The sequence below is a fragment of the Pinus tabuliformis genome, chromosome 7, assembly GCF_031772625.1.
Source record: "Pinus tabuliformis cultivar Carrire ecotype Pingquan chromosome 7, CPIR1, whole genome shotgun sequence".
Classification (NCBI taxonomy): Eukaryota; Viridiplantae; Streptophyta; class Pinopsida; order Pinales; family Pinaceae; genus Pinus; species Pinus tabuliformis.
In genome coordinates, this window is record NC_142293.1 from 1799250774 (window position 1) to 1799270725 (window position 19952).

A 19952-nucleotide genomic window follows, 5' to 3' on the forward strand; every position below is an offset into this window, starting at 1 on the left:
AAGAGTAACTCCGAGTGCTAAAAATAGATCCCTATTTTTTAAGGATTCTTTTTCATTTTTTTGCTTTTTTCTTTTTCGAAAAAGGTTGCCATGCATGCATGGAGAAATTGCGCAGTGATGGGGTGAACCAAGCAACCTGCTGGCACATGCATCAGGCAACAGCTGAGGGAATGCTTCTACGCAATTCCTGGGTTGAGTGGCTTTGGCTACCTCTCATGCGCTGCGCAATTTCCCCGCCAAAGACAAGCTGTCAGCTGGGTCTGCGCATTTCGAGAGCTAAAGCTCACTGCTGGGTTGATCTGCACAATTCTTGAGAGCAAGGTTCATTGTTAGGCTGCTCTACACAATTCCTGAGAGCAAGGCTGGTTGCCCTCTAGGACTGCGCAGTTTGCCAAGGCAGTGTAAGAACCGGATCAACCAAGTTACGGGGGGTTAGCTTTTGGTTAGACAACAAAGCAAGTAAGCAAACACAAGCTGTAAATCGAAAGATCAATTCAAATGAAAGCACAAGTACTTGAGAAATGCAAGACAAGCTGCTAAGATTTAAGGAGGGAGGCTCCAAAACAAAGCGAAGGCAAAATTTGGAGGGTGGTTGTAGCCGCTACAACACCACCTAAAAATGCATTTATCATTTCATATTTTTATGGGTTTTCTTCTCTCACTAGTACAATATAAGATGTTTCAAGTTCAATAGGAGTTACAACATAGCATGAAGAGACTCGAAGGCCATGCACACTGTTCCATATTGCTTGAGTGTTTTTCATCATCTACGGAGGAACAAAGGGGTAGAAAAGTATGGTTGGGTTGATGGAGGTTTTAATGAGGGCATATGGCACCACAAGTTCCCATTTGGGGCACGCATAACACACATTTGAAGCTTTGGCTATATATTCCGCATTACCTTTATTACATTAGGTGGATAATCTCATTCGTACATTGAACCACACTCAATATCACATGGATGGTTGATGTGAGCAAGACGCAAAACTTGGAAGATGAATATCCCACCTTAAGAGATGTCCAATGCATGATTTATGATGTAGGAAGGGTCAAACAATGCCCAAAGAATAAAATGTTTTACATATTGGAGGTCCATAATGTGACATATGGTAATGAAAGGGTTAATGAGTGTGAAAGCATAAACACCCTCTTCAAGGAGATGACTAGCGGATGTTGAATAGAAGAAGGTGCGAGAAACAAGTTTAACGGAGAAGCTTGTACATATTCATAGGTATATTTCACCTTTGGAGCTATTTGAGGCATAGAGACATTATTCGAGGCCTTTCTTACAAATTTGGTGGTAAAGTTTTTGCATAAGGAGATGCCATGTTGAATTGTTGAAATAATGAAACACTCAAAGCAAATACATTCTACTTATGAAGATGAAAAACGGCATCATGTACCCTTCCTATTCGATTGAAGGAAGGAAGGAGCAAATGCCCTACTTAAGAGGAGCTCTAGAGAATGACACCACAAGAAAAGGAAGCCAAAGTAATATCATTACTTAAAATAATATTGTGTAGTGATATAGGAACTTATATTTTAAAAAAAGTATTTTGATGAAGAACATTCCACTCAATAATTGAAAAGAATAATATTTTGCTACTTAAATAATGGATATAACCTCTAAATGAATGTTGTCCTCATCGAAAAGGCATTACACATGGTTTGAGGAAGATTCACATATTAGAAAATATGTTAAAACATAGTAAGCACATATTAGAGAAACATTAATTTAAGCTCATAAAGATTATATGCTCTATTGTAAGTGAACCTGTCGCAAACTTGATATAGTAATATAAATATAACATGTGCTATATTATTTATTTATAGATATTGTTTTCTTATTATATATTTTGGAGTTTTTAAATGAAATTTCCTAAAGTTTAAAATGTGTTTTTAATGAAGTAAATTCAATAACCTAAAATCCTTAAAATACTCTTACTCACTTTTCAACCAATCCGTAGAAAATTTTAAACAAATTTGAGAAAAAAAAACAAAACCAATGCTGCACCTATCTTTGAAGCAGCTGCAACAACATGTCAATAGTATTTGGCAATTGCCAATGAGCAGATTACTATACAATAAGGATTAGACCAACACGTTTAGCATGAATCCATTTCCAGCGAAGTGATCAGACCAACACATTTAGCATGAATCCATTTCCAGCGAAGTGAGGTGATGGATAACTAGAAAATAAGGATTAGACCAACACATTTAGCATGAATCCATTTCCAGCTAAGTGAGGTGATGGATAAAAATACATTTTCTGGTCGAGAAAGACCCAATGATCCAGCAAAAGCTCAGAGCCCACTGACTGAAAACTCTTTCCCTCTTTGGGGCTGCCTACCTAAAGCATACTTCGGATGACAAACTACAAAAAAAAGAAACAATTTCTTAGCTGATTTGGAGAAGCTACCTCATCCTGCTGGTCAGCGTTCAATCCTCCTCTCACTATTTCTTTAATTCATTTTCCCGAGTTCCTTTCATTTCAGGTTTTCGTCTGTTTCCATTTGATGTTTTCTGCAATCTATCGATCAATTTGATCCTTGCAGTGCCCGGATCTCACTCTCTCTTACGTGGTTCCATAATTTTGGCATATTGAATTTTTTAATTTTAAGAAAATTATCCATATGTATGATGATAAGCCTCTGGTAAGTGCCACCCGCAACAATTTCCCAAATTGGACCTACCTTATCCATGGATACCTACACCTAAAAAGAGGCCTGGAACCACCCAATTCCCTCACGCGCTATAAGTATTGAAAACTAAAGCGGATGAAAATGATGAAGCCACTGTCATTCATGACCGCCTCACACTTCATTCCAACTTGTCTGAGGTATGAATGGAACGAATGAATGAATATCCAAGTTGCAGCTGTAAATTTATGTTAACTCTGAAATCCCTTCTCGTTTGCTAACATTTTTCGAGCCTTGGTGGTGCAGTGATCGAATCACAATCGCTTCATATTCATTGAGACAAAGTCCTGCATGTAGAATTGCCGACCCACATAACAAAACCAGAAGACTCATTCTTCAAGGATCGGGCGTCCTGTTCTCCACCTTATGGGGATCGAAACCGCGACGTGGGGAGTCCGTTTTTGCAGAGGAAGAACAAAGCCCAACTGAGAAAGACAAGGAGCCTGCAAAGGGTTTCGAACCCACGACGTGCGATGACCTCACCGTCACGAAATCCGTCTTCTTCGACGTGGCCATAGACGGAGAAGCGGCCGGTCGCATTGTCATAGGACTCTACGGGAAAGACGTTCCAGTTGGGGTGTCGCGGTTTGCCGAGCTGGTCGCCGGAAGACAAGGCGTTGGGTACCGAAAAAAAGAGTTCATCAAGATAACCCCGTCGTCCATTCAAAACGCGGGGATTCGATCCTATGGCGTGGATGCCGAGATGTTTCAAGGGGGTCGCATTGTGGCGGATGATTTAGTTGATGAAGCCCAAGAATTGGAGAAGCAGTGTAAAGGGACTAGGACATTTAGGGGATCTGTTGGTCTTATAGTTAGGGACCCTTCTAAGCCCCTTCCCCAGATCAAGTTGGTGACGAAAGAGGGAAGGTTTCAGATTAGGGAGGAAGAGGTGAAGCCAAATCCTAACGGAACTGAGTTCGTCATTGCGACAAAAAACGCAGAAGACTTGGGCTCTAGCTCTTTGCTTATTGGAAGAGTTTTGAGTGGCATGGACGTTGTCGACAGAATAGGGAATGTCAAGGTAGTGCAAGATAATACTAAGTCTGCTTACTTCCAGTAAGTGCTCGAATGATCTCTACTCTCTGTTTTTCTTTTGAGGTTACTTACTTAAACTTCATAAGAATAAACATTGATGGGAGAGAATAAAACGCGTATTAAATAGTTGGAGAACCCATATCTATACCTTTTTACCAGATGTAAAAATTTCTCATTTCCCACCCCGGTTTTCAGTTTTTCCTTATTTCTCCCATATAGTTAAATGCCCTTTCCCACAACCATACATTTAACAAGCTGGAAAAAATAAATTTGCTGAAAACACAAATTCTGGAAATTTTATAGAATGTTAGAAATTGCAGAAATAAAAATCAGCAGTAATAAACAGCCATTAAAACACATTTAAATACTGAGATTTTTGGTCAATGTGACCCTGGAAAAACCCCCTACAACTCTTGGGGAAAACCAGTTTGAGAGCTCTTATTTATTTCTTAAAAATGCTTTTTTACAGTAAGAGAAATATTCAGCAAAAATCAGCAAGCAAACTTTTACAACTTATCTAAGCCTCGCTGAAACTCAGCGTTGCTGAAACTCCGCCTTGCTGAAACTCCGCTGCTGAAACTCCGCTCCGCTGAAACTCCGCTCTGCTGAAACTCCGCTGCTGAAACTCCGCAGCTCACTGTCCAGAAATTTCCCTTGCTCTCTTGCTCTCCTTCTCTCAATCTGCTCATGAAAGAATTAATGACCTTTTCCTCCTTTAATCTAACCCCAAGTGACTTTTGGGTGATCCCTAAATCCAATGGCTGAAATAGATTGAGATCTAAGGCTGAGATTAAATGCCCATTTAAATCTCACTTTTTATTTTTTAATTCACCCCACTTTAATAAAGACCCACTTAATTATTTATTTCCAAAGTCACTTTTCCTTTCTAATTTTTCATTGACTTTATAAAAGTCACTTTAAAATTAGACTTAGTAACTTTATCACTTAAAATCACTTTTAAATTAGATTTAACATTATAAAATTATAAAGTCACTTTAGGAGAAAAATTAAATTCTTTTGGACATTTTTCCCTAGGCCAAAGATCAAAGCCTAAGGGAACCACCTGTCCTCCGGTACCAAATTTCAACAGTCCCTCTTACCGAGGAAGGTGTTCCTCACCACACCCATTTTGTTTCTGTAGTAGATATGCTTGTCCCGTGGTAAGGCTTTGGTAAGAATATCTGCAACCTACTCATCAGTGGAAATATACTCAAGCTTCACAGCTCCCTTCTAAACATAGTCTCTGATGAAATGATATCTGATCCCGATATGCTTTGACCTGTCATGAAATACTGGATTCTTCGTGAGTTTAATGCAACTCTGATTATCACAGTAAATCACTGAAGGTCTCAACGGCTGACCAAATAAGCCAAACAACATCTTGCGAAGCCAGATAGCCTCACAACTAGCTAGACTGGCTGCCATATCCTCTGCTTCCGCTGAACTCAGTGCTACTGACTGCTGCTTCCGGCTGAACCATGACACTACTGCTGAACCCAACCCAAAACAACACCCTGAAGTGCTCTTCCTATCAGAAGCACAACCTGCCCAATCAGAATCAGTGTATCCTGCCAATCTCACTCCATCTCCCTGCCTGTAGTCCAGACCATAATCCACTGTCCCTTGCAAGTACCGCAAAATGTGTTTTGCAGCCACCCAGTGAAGCTTCCTAGGCTCACACATAAACTGACTCATCGTGTTGACTGCAAAACAGATATCTGGTCTAGTGTTGACCAAATACATCAAGGAACCAATCAGCTGCCTGTACAATGTGGGATCCATCAATTCGGAATCTGAAGCATGAAGCTTCTTCCAGTTGGTGATCATCGGTGTCGACATGGGTCTACAATCCTCCATGTGGAGTCTGCTAAGGATGTCCACAATATACTTCCCCTGCCCCAGGAAGAAATGCCCCTTCTCCTGCCACACCTCCAAGCCCAAAAAGTAATGCATCAAGTCGATGTCCTTCATCTCAAACTTCGTCGCAAGATCTCTCTTGCAGTGCTCTATGAGTCTCTCTGCACCTGTAATGACCAAGTCATCCACATACAGCACCAGAATGAGAGGCTCCTCACCAATCACAATAAAGTAAAGGTTCGGATCTGCCTCACTCTTTGTGAAACCCATCTCCTGCAAATATGTATCTATCCTGGAGTACCAAGCTCTGGGAGCTTGCTTCAGGCCATAAAGGGCCTTCTTCAGTCTGCACACATGGGACTCCTTCCCATGCACCTCAAAGCCCTGTGGCTGCTCAATGTACACCTCCCCCTGTATGAAGCCATTGAGAAATGCAATCTTCACATCCATCTGGTGGATCTTCCAACCCATCTCTGCTGCTATCGATATAATGGAGCGGATCGAAGTATATCGAGCCACGGGAGTGAAGGTCTCCTCATAATCAACTCCCTCTACCTGGGAGAACCCTCTAGCCACAAACCTTGCTTTGAATTTCTCAATGCTGCCATCTGCAGCATGCTTTACCTTGTAAAGCCATCTGGAAGTAACCACGGATTTTCCCTCAGGCCTCGGCACCACCTCCCAAACATCATTTTTCATGATAGAAGAATACTCCTCCTGCATGGCCTCTCTCCAGACCTGCTGGCTAGTTGCCTCCTCATAGCTAGAAGGCTCAGAGTCAAGGATGCTGGTAACCATCGCCATATAGCTACAAAACCTCTCAGGTGGTCTACTCTCTCTGACCGGCCTCTTCGGCTTAGCAACAGATGAGACATCTCTCAAGGTCTCCTGAAGCCACTTGGGCTTCCTCTTCCCTGAGCGCACTTCTCCCGCCGGAGAATGAAACTCCTCTTCCTCATCATCATCAGGAGCCTGAACTCCTGACTGTCTGTCTGCTGTCCTCCTGCCTGCACCTGAACCTGTAGAAGCTGAGGTACCGTGTGAACTATCCATCAGTGGACTCCCTATTGAACTGCTCTGCATGTTGCCCAGAGCACCACCCCTCTAGCTTGGTGAGCCACTGCTCACTGAGGGCCCTGACATCCTCATAGATGTACCCCCTGATCCTCTTGATCCTCCTGATCCCTGCCCACTGGATCCCTGTGACTGACTCAACTGCTGCTGAGGGTCTGGCTGATCCAGATACTCTAACTCACGTGACCTCCTAAAGGCCTTGTCCTCTTCGAACTTCACATCCCGTCTGACAACAACACTCCTTTGTGCAGGAATGTAAATCCGAAAGGCCTTTGAGGTCTCACTGTAGCCCACAAAGATACCCTTCTCTGTGGTGGGCTCTAGTTTGGTCCTCTTCTCCTTGGGTATATAGGAGTATGTAATGCATCCAAAGATATGAAGATGACCAATATCAGGCTTCTTCCGAGAGAAAGCCTCCTCCGGAGTCATGTGCCCCAAGGCACGATGCAGACTCCTGTTCTGCAAGTAAACAGCTGTGTTGCAGGCCTCTGCCCACAAGGACAATGGAAACCCCTGATCATGTAACATGGCTTTGGCAGCCCCTATGATGGATCTGTTCTTCCTCTCTTCAACCCCGTTCTGCTGGGGGTTGTAAGGAACAGTGAACTCCCTCCTAATGCCTGCCTCCGCACAATAGTCAACAAACTCTCCAAGGGTGTACTCTCTTCCATTGTCCGACCTCAGGTACTTGATCTTTCGACCTGTCTGTGTCTCCACAAGAGCTCTGAACTCCTGAAACCGCTTGAAGACCTCACTCTTGGTCTTCAAAAAATAAATCCAGGTCCTCCTGGAGTGATCATCAATGAATAAAACATAGTACTCATATCCACTCAAGGAAACATGAGACATCCGACCGTTCACATCGGAATGACTCAAATCAAGTATCCCAGTCGCTCTGCTGTCACTGCTGGGAAAAGGGGATTTGGCAAACTTGCCCATCGCACAACCTCTGCAAGTATCAAAGTGATCAGTACTGAAATCTGGCACACCTGTAGTGATCTCCCGCAATGTCCTTAGGGCTCCATGATACATATGTCCCATCCTGCAGTGCCAAATCTCACACAGCTCAGAACTGCTAGCTCTGCTGTCGGTACTACTGCTCAATGCCAAAAGGGGCTGGAATGCAAACTTGTACACCTTTGCATGGCGTACACCTATCACTCTAGCTGAATCAGCTGGAGTGCCCCTAGGATACATCAACACCTGTCCTCCCCTGAACAGTATCTCATATCCTCTGTCCTCCAAAGCTGAGACGGATATGAGGTTCTTCCTCATCCCTGGCACATAAAGAACCTCTGACACTTTCAAGGGAGGTTTGGACTCCCTCTGAAATGTCAGTGTCCCCACCCCGACTGCTCTAACAACTCTGTCATCACCGAGTACTACCTCTATATCAGTGCCACTCTCTGAAAGCTCTGAGAAGTACTCACGGACTCCTGTCATGTGACGTGAAGCCCCACTGTCCACATACTAGATACCTGAAGATGCTCCGCTAATCGAGGGAAAAGCATGCTCCCTCTGAACCTGTGTGGCAGGTGATCCTCCACTAGAGGACTCACACGTCATGAATGCAAACTCCCGGTCAAAACAACCTGCAAAGTCCTCAATCTCTGCTGAAGCTGCCACGTCATGGTTCTTCCCCTTCTTCTTCTTCTTCTCCGGACACACAACTGCATAGTGTCCCATCTTTTGACAATTCCAACACTTCACCTTGGAATAGTCCTTCTGTATGTTCCCTGTTTACCTTTACCTTTGCCTTTGCCCCCACCACTGCTTGTGGAAGCCTGCTTCTTCCCTTTGCCTTTCTTGCCTCCTGCCACCAGTGCTACATCCTCATCCGGCTCAACTGGCTTGGCTGCCCCAAGCTGACCTTTCCTGATCTCTGTCTGAATGTAATCATCCCAAAACCTCTCCCATGTGGGAAGGGTCTCACGTGCATAAACCCCATCAGCAAAGTTCAACAATGAACGGGGAGGCCATTCACTGCAATCCGCACCAACTCAGTGGGTGGAATGGCCTCTCCAATCGCTGCCAACTCATCTCTCACATTAGTAATCTTTGTGAAATATCCAGCTGCACTATCATTACCCATCTTAATGTTCTTCAGCTTCTCCTTCAGGACCATCTTCCGGTTCTCATTGGTACTCTGGTAGAGATTGGACAATGTTGTCCACATCTCATGGGCATTGCTCTTTCCTCTTACATGAGGAATGCAATGGTCTTTGATTCCGTCTAGAATCAGCGTCTTACCCTTGTTGTTCTTCTTATTATACTCAGCCAACTGAGTAGCATCAGTAGGCACAACAACAGGGTTCTGTGTGGTATGCACCATGATATCTCAGACTTCTGCCTCCTCAAAGATACTCTGCATTCTCTCATTCCAAACGCTGTAATTTGTATGCCCATCTAGCCTATCCTCCACCCTCAATCCCAATGACATCCTGTTGTCCTAAAACTGAAAAATAGCACTGCTGTAGTAAAGGTAAAACTGCTGTTTATGAAAAAAATCAGCTTGCTGGAATTTTCTGAGTGAAAAATCAGCAGCTGTAATTTTTCCTTTTGCTGTCCCAAACTGTCCTTCAGCACTCAAGCTTTGATACCATGTAGAAATTTCTCATTTCTCACCCCGGTTTTCAGTTTCTCCTTATTTCTCCCATATAGTTAAATGCCATTTCCCATAACCATACATTTAACAAGCTGGAAAAAATAAATTTGCTAAAAACACAAATTCTGGAAATTTTACAGAATGCTGGAAATTGCAGAAATAAAAATCAGCAGTATTAAACAGCGATTAAAACATATTTAAACACTGAGATTTTTTGTCAATGTGACCCTGGAAAAACCCCCTACAACTCTTGGGGAAAACCAGTTTGAGAGCTCTTCTTTATTTCTGGAAAATGCTTTTTTACAGTAAGAGAAATATTCAGCAAAAATCAGCAAGCAAAATTTTACAACTTATCTAAGCTTTGCTGAAACTCAGCTTTGCTGAAACTCAGCCTTGCTGAAACTCCGCCTTGCTGAAACTCCGCTCTGCTGAAACTCCGCTCTGCTGAAACTCCGCTGTTGAAACTCTATAGCTCACTGTCCAGAAATCTCCCTTGCTCTCTTGCTCTCCTTCTCTCAATCTGCTCATGAAAGAATTAATGACCTTTTCCTCCTTTAATCTAACCCCAAGTGACTTTTGGGTGATCCAAGTGACTTTTGGGTGATCCCTAAATCTAATGGCTGAAATAGATTGAGATCTAAGGCTGAGCTTAAATGCTCATTTAAATCTCACTTTTTATTTTTTAATTCACCCCACTTTAATAAAGACTCACTTAGTCATTTATTTCCAAAGTCACTTTTCCTTTCTAATTTTTCATTGACTTTATAAAAGTCACTTTAAAATTTGACTTAGTAACTTTATCACTTAAAGTCACTTTTAAATTAGATTTAACATTATAAAATTATAAAGTCACTTTAGGAGAAAAATTAAACTCTTTTGGACACTTTTCCCTAGGCCAAAGATCAAAGCCTAAGGGAACCACCTGTCCTCCGGTACCAAATTTCAACACCAGACTCATCTTCCCTGCTTCACAGTTTCATCCACCAATTGTTAGTTGTCCTTGACGATTGGCCATTGGGTATGTCCATTGATAAGGCGCATAGCAATCCACTGCCCCACGGATAGTTTCAACAACCCCCCTCAGCCCGGACCATTTTCCATATGTCATTGTTCAAAACTGCCTCACAGATTGATACTCTAACCATGCTTCTGGTGTTACTTGTTCACAATTAGCAAAAACTGCTACACATCGTTGCTTATATTTGATCCCATTTGAATCGTACACTTTTAAGGGTTTTGACACATTTTCCCACGCTTTCAGTGAACAATTTTATACCTTATTTTCATCTTTCTTTTAGTGGATTTTATTGAGAATCCATTAGGTACTTCCTCTTAACTATTTTGGGTTTGTTGTGGTGTTACAATTCCATTGACTTATTTTTATCATTTGTCGAATTTAATATTTTTTTTTACTCTTCTTTCTTTTCCCCACATTTGTAACAGACACATGGCCAAATTTCATTCATTTGTTATCTTCTAATTTTCACGGTTAATACAATAAATCTAAAGCTGCACTATATTAGCCAGTGATCTTCTCAATTCAAGATTCCTAGTCTCTATGTTGCGGTGATTTGATGTTCCTATCTGCATGGCACCACAGGATCATTAACGCCATATTAGACATCTTCTCAAAGTTTCAATTTTCAAAATTCACCAGCCAACAACCGTGCAAGTCCATTAAATCCATGCAACATTGAATTAAACTTTTTCAAATAGCACATCTAGACTTACCTACCGCTTCCCCATAAGCTTCACATCAACTACCCCTAAGATGTCTTCCTTGAATTCCACACTAATCATCCCAACATTAAATCTGGCTGTCCAACTGTTACAAATGTTGAGTAATGAATGGGAGTGTTAGAAGATATGCAATGCATTAAATAGGGCTGTGTAACTAATGTGTCAGAGAATGACACAAATGTATGAACACATTTGAGATGGAAGCTCAAGTGAGGATGGAGGTTAAAGATTGTTTGTTTAACGGCTGAATCAGTAACAGTGACTGATATGCAACAGTTACTCATGTGACACTACAAATACAAGAGACTTGGAGTGTAGAGATTGAGAGAGTAGAGTTTTTATCTTTCATTTGTCTTTTCGGTTGTTTTGATCAATTCACAATGTTGTTTGATGTTATGTACGAGCTAGGGTAGCAAAGTTGATTGGAGATAAGCGAGCAACGGTGGCAGAGAGAGGATTCAACAGGCCCTTTTCAAAGATTATCATCACCAAATGTGGGGAGCTTGATTAAGACAAGATCCATTGAAGGAATGTGGAACTGATTTGGGAATGACGGAATATCTTCATGAGAGGCCTCTGCCAAGAATTAAATGTCATTCACCAGCCTTCTGTTGATGCTTTCTGCAAGTAGGTAAAGAATATAAGTCAAATGTTGATACTTGCATATTTTGCAAGAATTTTGCTTACTTGATCTCATCTTTGTAAAGCCTCTTGGCCTAGACCATATACCACATGGAATTCAGAATACATTTTTGTACTCGTGTTCACAATGCTCTTATATGCAAACTCTACACTGATGATAACATAGAGCCCCATTACTTGAGTTTATTCTCAACCAAGTTATGAAGCAAGTTGACCATATACTTATTCACAACTACAATTTGCCCATTAGTAAGCAGGCAAAACTTGTACTATAGTGCACCAAAAATTGGCTTGCCGACGTTATATTTGTTTATGATACGATGATTTCTAGCAACCTATATAATCTGAATATCTCTGAAATAATATTATTATGCTTAGGACATTGAGTAAAGTGGTTCATCATGTCGAAGCAACCAGAGACAGTAAAAGGGATAAAGTGAGCTATACTATGTCTTTTCAATTCCATGATCTCTCTGGAATGGGCAAGCAAATGTACATTCCTGTGTTTTTTCTTCCGTTTTGCTAATTGGCAAATCCTACATCTTATAGTAGTTTGAAAACATTTTTGTTAGATGTATGCCACAGGTGTCATGTTAGACCAATTAGGTGGTCCTATGCCAGCTAAAGTGGCCCCCTAAATCCCAGTGCATCTCCCTAATAATGCCTCTCGTAGCTGATCAGACTCCTCGATAGTTCACTTTCGAGCAAATTGGCATTCTTTCCTTCAAAAAGACTTGTTGCTCCACACTAATTTTGTTACCTCCATCTTCCTCATAAATACATATGCAATATTTTTTATGTCTGCCCAAATCTTTAAAACCTTCTTTGCCCTCTTATGAAGCACATGTACCAAGATCCTGCATAAATCAAGGAATGACTGCAAAAATAGAAATCTAGCTGATCCTCATAAAAATCAGAACAGCGACTGGAAAATATAAAACAAGTCTCTGACATGAATTCATAGTACTGCACGGTCCATCCTGATACTGATCCAACCAGAGATTCTCGCCGTGATTTATTATCGGGCATGACGAAAAAGACAGACCCGTCCATCCTAATGGGTTCCCTGCATCAATTAACAAAAAAGTATCCATACTCCTGGGATGAATAATGTATGCATCCTCATACAGTTACGGAGTTATACACTTAGTGAGAACAAGGGCTATAAGGAGAACACTTACCTTGACAATAGAAGTGTTAAATTCTTCAAGAAATAAGGAGTAGAGATGGCCAGAAATAATGCACGAAGTTGATCAGCAATCCTTTGAAGCAGGAATCTATCACGTTCCTAGACGAAACAAATTTTAAACAAATAGATTTCTATCAACATTATCCTTTACACTTACATGGAAATTACAGTTATAAAAACTTACGTGTACCTGATCTGTCATAATCATCAGATGACCATATCTCAGAGGTTTGATGTTGTCATATTCCTAGGTATCCTGCGGACCAAGTCTTTGCTTGATAAGTTGAATCTCTGCATTTTCCATGATCTGTTTGTGGCTTGCTTCCCTTACATTCAACAACTTGCCTTTCTGAAGGGACATGCCATAGTGGTTTCAACCAATGACAGCCAACCCTGCAATCGGAAGTCCAAAGACAGCCAAAAGATAAAAACTCAAATTGGCAGTGGAAATAAAAATCCTACAGCAATACTCCCTCGTTGTGTATCAATTTAACTTACTAGAAGGTCAATCCACTTACAGCAAGGGAATTGGCTGAATCTCCCTCTCTTATATTTAGAGTGCATTTCTAAGTAGCCTCTTGTTGTTGAGGTTTATCATTACACCAAAACCAGCATGCATTAGTAAACTTCCAAACCCTTACCATTACCTTGAGTGGGTGGTCAGTCCCATGTTCCCAGGGTGGTGATTAGCCCATGTAATTGATTCCCAATGAGGTGAGTGTGACAATTACTCCAACAGCCCCCCTCAAACACAACTCAGGGAATCAAACCTGGGCCAAGGCTGTAATACCATGTTGAGGTTTTCCATTACACCAAAACCTGCAGGCATTAGTAAACTTCCAGACCCTACCTTGAATGGGCGGTTAATTCTATATTTCCAGGGTGGCAGTTAGTCCATGTAATTGATTTCCAATGAAATGAGTGTGACAATTACTCCAACATTCGCAACCATTTCATCATCAAGCTTGGTGACACCATTTAACCTTGATCTCCTGGTCACTAATTTTCTTAAGATCCTTGCTTTGTTTGAGGTCTTCCCATGACAGAATGTTCTCAACCACCCTACATTTTGTCAATGTAATTACCAAAACAAGGGCTACCCTTGGACACTAGCCATTACAAGGCTCGTTTCGATTAATAGTTAGTTCTAACACAAAGAGATGAATAATCTTTCCTAAGACTGTGAGTACCTTTTTTCAACAATTTTTGAGAGATTTCACACTATCCAAAGGTGTTTTTGATCAGTTGTCAGTGTCTCTTTTGTTTGGAAGTGAAAAGCAGGATTGTTAATAATTTAAGATAATTTTATTAATGTTCAATAAATGACCAGGAAAGTAAGCCATTCCGACTGCAGAAGAGTACAATAAGCGTGAATCCAATGTGGGACTGCAAGTGCAGCTCCTACAGACTGCTGAAAATAACATAAAGAAGTAAACAAACAAACTGTAGTGCTACCACGACATGCATATAAGAAAACATGGCACGATACAAAATAATCAATAGCTTGCCAAGAAAGAATGAGTGGAATAGGAAGACCTGACGATGGAGTTAAAGATGTCAAAGGCTCCTGAGTTTGATGGCCGATGATGAGGGAGGCAAATAGGCACTTGCTTGCTGTTAAAACCCCTGGAACCAACGGTGGGTCAGACCATATGATTCATGAGTAGGTCATGGTCGTGTATGCTTTCGCGGCAGCAGTTTTTTTCTTCTTATGTATAACGTTCATCACATTGATTGCTATCTGGCTTGCTACGTAATCAACAATGTGAAGCACCTTTAGTGGTGGCTATTCCATTAACAAAGTCGATCTGAATAGTGAAGAAACCAAAACATAGGTGGGCATAATAAATCAAGGCTCTGACCTGATTAAAGGATTTAATAAAAACTGTAAACAAGGATTATAAATCAGAGTTGTGCGCAGAACTAATAACTAATATTTCACAGCAGATGGGAATTTTGCAATCTATTGTATCTAACGTCCAAAAACAAACAAGAACATAATTGTGAAAGAGAATACCAAGTTCAATTTTCCTATTGAAAATGCCTATCATTAAATTCGCGCAATCTCCCATCTGACATTTAGTTTTTCAAAGGTTCTCAAAACGCTATAAAATGATAATGATGATATAAATATTACCAGAAAATAGAATGAATTTTTTTTTTTGCCAAAACTAGACCATCAATCAAGTCTGTAAAGCCTTCTTAAGGGCTCTGGCTTGGCATTGAACGTTGCTTGCAAGTAGAGGCCAAGGTAATCTTGAAAGGTCTCGACAGGCTACAGTTGTCCTTTCAGTTCAATCCTAACTGTCTTGCCAAGGCATCCAGCCACATCCATGACTCTCTTCCTCGTCAAGGGAACATCATCTGTCCTATGTTGATCTTAATCAAATCAGGATTAAATGTGAGCTTGACCCAATTTTTCCCTTGCACTAGGTAATGACAGACTCGGACTTAATGCCCACATTCGTGAAAATCTTTATATGAAAGCACAAGAGTTAGGGACAACAGATCATTTATCGAATATGCGCAGATCCCATTCTGATAAAATGCTTTGTTAAGATGAATTTCAATCATTATCCAGCAACATGGACTATGAGACATGCCTTCACTTTCACAGTTCAGATTGCAACCATCCCTCACACAAAGAGTGACTAAAAATTACAAACAGAGCCAACATGATTGGTTCAATGGCGAGGTCAATGGACTGTGAAGCCATCTACCAGGGTTTCCTTCTTGCTCTCTTTTGCCCACCCAAATGGCGTAAGCTCAAAAGCGATGAGACCAGATTCAAGTTCAAGGTGAAATTGGCAGAAGAATTAACCCTCAAAAGAGTTGGTAGAAGGCAAAGGCAACATCATCATCTGTCTCATGTTGAACTTAATCAAACTAGGAATAAATGTGAGCTTGATCCCAATTTTTTCCCTTGCACTTGGTGATGACAGGCTCTGATTTAATGCCTATATTTTTGAAAGCCTTTATATCGAATAGTGACAGATACCAATCGAATGAATGCAAGCATAAAAGAAGGAGGGATAACATAACAGGAAGAAACTCTTTTAATATAATAGAGGCTTGATTCTCATAAAAACCTTTGCTAAGATGAATTTCAATCAGTATCCAGGAATTTGAGCTTGTCACATTGCAGATTGCAACCATCTCTCACACAAAGAGTAACTAAAAATTTCAAAGGTAGTGTTGACCACTCCATGTCAACTACCCCATAGCTATACATTATTTCACGCATGGATTTCCATCATCTCTGAGCACTCAGAGGATCCACAGATTTATCATTATCACTTGTATGTACACTAGAGTTTTGTAAACTGATTCTGCATTTTGTAATGTAAATGATCCTAGTAAGACAAATGTATGTAACAACCTAGGTAAATTTATTTTTCTGATGATGATTTTTATCCTAAGAGGTTTTAGTCTCACCGATTCATGTGTATTTCTAAATACGTATGATCGGCAAAGTTTTTCCCTCCAGCCTCACCCTAAAACTAGGGTTGGATTTTGTCATCGGGATTTTAAATGAGTCCTAGTGTTATTTGTTGAGTCTCTGTAAAAGTGATTTGGGAATAATTCTAACTATTTGGTTAGATTATTTTATTACAAGTCACTTAATCTATTAGATCATATTTTGTGTCACAGAAATGGGTAAGTATTGAGAGTCTATAACGAACGTGTGTTCCCCCTTCATGGGTTAGAAATGTAATATTTCATGTAAAAAATATTTAGTGCATGGTCCTTCATAGTTAGACACCATGGCTAAATATTAGAGGGTTGGAAAAATTAATAATCCCCTCATGAGTCAATTAATTAAAATTTCTGGCTAAAATAAATTAAAATGCTAAAACTAAAAATTTAATTAATTTAGGTCTTAGGAAAAATTAAATTTTCCAACATTTAAAATTCGTGGGTTTTAAAATTTTTAATTTTTGGAGGTCCCCAGCCAAGGGAATATTGAAAATTTCAAGATAATTTGAATCCTTGGGCCATAGTAGTTAAGTAAGTCAATTTTTGTGGCAATTAACTCAAAATAATCATTTTTTATTTATAATCATTTTTGAGTTAATTAAAAGTGAAATTCAAATTTCCTCAAAAAGTAACTTTATTTCAACAGTGATGATTAAAAAATCATTTGATCTTCATCAATGGTTGAGATTACTTTGACGGGGATCAAGTTAACTAACTGTTGGAGAATTTTCCTATAAATGAGAGACATTTCCATTATTTGCATCTGATTTCTGAATCGTGTACTTGCTCTAAGAAAGCTCTTATAACTTTTTTTCTTGTTAATAAAATGCAAAGACTTTGGGGTTTCAGACCGTGGTGTTCCTCTTTCATATTTATGTGGTAATATTGTTTTTAATACTTTGTCGTTTTTATTTTCATTTGCTAGTTAATAGCATTTAAGGATTGCTCTGTGTACAAGTATCTTGCACAAATTTCTGGGTTTTTTAGAATATCATTTTAATCTGATAGAAGTAGCAGGTATCTCTATTTCTTGATAATTTTATGATCATTTTTTAAATCTCTATTAATTTAACAAGCAGAGTTTAGTGTGCGGAAGTTAAAATTTAGAATTTGAGCGTTTGGGGAAGTCCTCAGCTGGACCAACTGACTCTCAGTTTACAGAATCTAAAAGAGTCCACTGTCTTTTTAATTTCTGAAGTCATTTTATAGAATATTTTACTTGCAAGTTTTTTTTGGGCTTGTGCATCTTTAAAATTTCAAATTTATTTCTAAATATCGTGCAAAAATTTGTTTGATTCTGGTTAATAAAGGGCTTTGATCTGCAGATCTGTTAGATCTGTAGAATATTATTGTAGATTTGTAAGTATCAATTTTTAAATTCATTGGAGTTTTGGGTATTTCATATTTTTGTATATACATGCTTTGGAGTTTTTTCTATCTTTTGTTTGTGCAGAGACAGATTTGAAAATTGCAGGTGATTTTTGTGGATTCTGGAGAGAGATCTAACCCTCGAAGAGCATCTCCATTTTGTTTACAAGTTAAAGATAAATTTCAAGAAAATCGTGGGAAAAAAAAATTAGGGCCTTGAGGCCCAGCGCTGGCCATCTCCAGCCTCATTCTCGGCCTCTATCATTCCACCCTCAGGCCTCTCATCTTTGCAGTCTTCTTCACCATAATTTTCTCACTAAATTTTTCCTAAAATTTCCCAAAAAAATTTAACAAAATTTTCTGAGTTTGGCATTTGCATTGGAGAATTTTCAGTGACTTGGGCAGCCCATCTTCAAGTGTCTTTAAGTCTCTAGGGGCTAACTGATGCACATCTTCTAAACCCTTACCTCTTTCATTGATCTAATTGAAAGTAAGATTAAAACTAGCATACAATTTTAATTATCTGAAATTTAGCAGCAAATTAGTTTGCATCTTTCACTGTATTACATTTTAGAAATATAATTACTTTTAGAATTTTTGCATGCTATTTTCTGAATATTATTTCACAGTGTTTTTTTTTTTCAAGTAATTTTCTGAGTTTTTTTAGATCAAATACATCAATAAATCAGAAAGAATTAAACTCGAAAATTTTCTGAATTTAGCAACAGATTTAATTTACATTTTTACTGTTGTATAATTGTTGAAATAGAAGTTAGTTTCAATAGTTTTACTGATGTTTGATAGTTTATTTCTGAGTTTTTAGATCAAATACATTAATAGATTAGAAATAATTAAACTCAGAAATTTTCTGAATTGTAGTTATCAATTTGACATTTAAAATTTTCAGTTGTTATACATAGAAATTTCTGAATGTTCCCTGGTTACAAGATTGTTGATCTAAAATATATTGCTGGTATTACCACTTATTTTAAAAGCAGATTTCTAGATTGATATTTCATTGATGTAATCTGAGTTTAAGCACTTAGTTTAATTTCGGAAATACATTTGTTTTTTTTACATGCTCATGCGAGTTTTACTTATGCATCTAATGATTTCTGATTGAGTATTTCATACAAATGAATTTTTGAATTTAAAGGTGTTTTATTCCAGCGTTTTACATTTCAGTCCATTGTGCATTTTAGTAATTATTTGTGCAAATTTTACATTTTTCAATGCTGGTATAAGTACATGTTTTCATATTTAGATCACCACCTTTTTGAGCTTTAAGTTAAGTAACATTTAAGACATATTTCAGAAATAATTTTAGGCTCTCCTTTAACTAAAATTAACCAAGTCTCTGCATTTCACATAGTTTTAAATTTTTCATTTGCATATGAGATAGTCGAGACTTTTCAGCAGAAGTTTCTCATCTTTTACTTGAACTTTATTTTCTTCGCAAGATAGTTGACTCCACAAAGCACTTGGATCACTTTCTTCAAATCATTTGGAATCCTTAAAATCTTCCGCAATCTAAAATAAGTATTGGTTGTTTAGCTGTGTCTCCCAAGTTGGTTGGTTCCCAATTAATCTTTCATTTTTCCATTTCCATAAGGTCTACCCCCCTTAGTCTGCTATTGTGAGACAACTCAAACGTAATAATTTGGGATCGGTGTGATAGCCCCGATTTGAGTCATTGTCGCGGTGCCTAGACATTCTGTGTGACAACATATTTTGGCGTCATTGCCAGGGATAGAGTTTTTATGTCCTTGGTTCTCACGACATTTTTCTAATCATCTAATCTTCCCCCCATTCATTAGCCCGTCAAGCGGCACAACATTTTTTAGTGCCATTGCCGGGGACCAATTTATTGGACCTTTGCTTTACGACATTCATCTTCATATTTTCAGTCTTTTAATCATTTCTTATCCCATATAAGCCACATTTTCTGGTGCCATTATATTTCTTCATCTTTTCATCACCTTATCTTTCATCTGCACTTTTAGCACCTGGACATTTCGGTTGGTTTCTTGTTTGGATGGTGACTCCACTTATTCATCCATTATTTCTCATACAATAAAAATTCATTTATATCCATCCGCTTCTCCTTGACTAACATTTCGTTTTTTTCTTTTGGATCTTAGAACTAGATTCATGTTCAAGTGGCGACTTCAATTCTTTCATTTCTTACAAGAATTTCTGCTAGAAGCTCGCTTCTTGGGGATCTATTGATTTTCTTGAGTAGGGGTTTCTCTTTAGCATCTATTTG

At 39.2% G+C, this 19952-nt stretch overlaps 2 protein-coding genes across 3 annotated transcripts in view; both read left to right on the top strand.

Annotated features, from left to right (window-relative positions):
- Positions 1 to 2078: 2078 nt before the first annotated feature.
- Positions 2079 to 19952, top strand: part of LOC149255543 (protein CHROMATIN REMODELING 35-like) — a 274333-nt gene continuing 256459 nt past the window's right edge. The window contains exon 1 of one of the 2 annotated variants that reach the window (XM_089460510.1): positions 2079 to 2431. The gene's annotated coding sequence lies outside the window, so the exon portion shown is untranslated. The remainder of the gene's footprint in view (positions 2432 to 19952) is intronic. The other variant, XM_089460509.1, reaches the window with a different exon arrangement.
- Positions 2689 to 11849, top strand: LOC149255544 (peptidyl-prolyl cis-trans isomerase CYP26-2, chloroplastic-like). The gene is made up of 3 exons (XM_089460511.1): positions 2689 to 2839; positions 2946 to 3755; positions 11419 to 11849. Exons 1-3 carry the CDS (start codon positions 2778 to 2780, stop codon positions 11519 to 11521), a joined length of 975 nt encoding a protein of 324 aa, XP_089316637.1. The 5' UTR covers positions 2689 to 2777; the 3' UTR covers positions 11522 to 11849.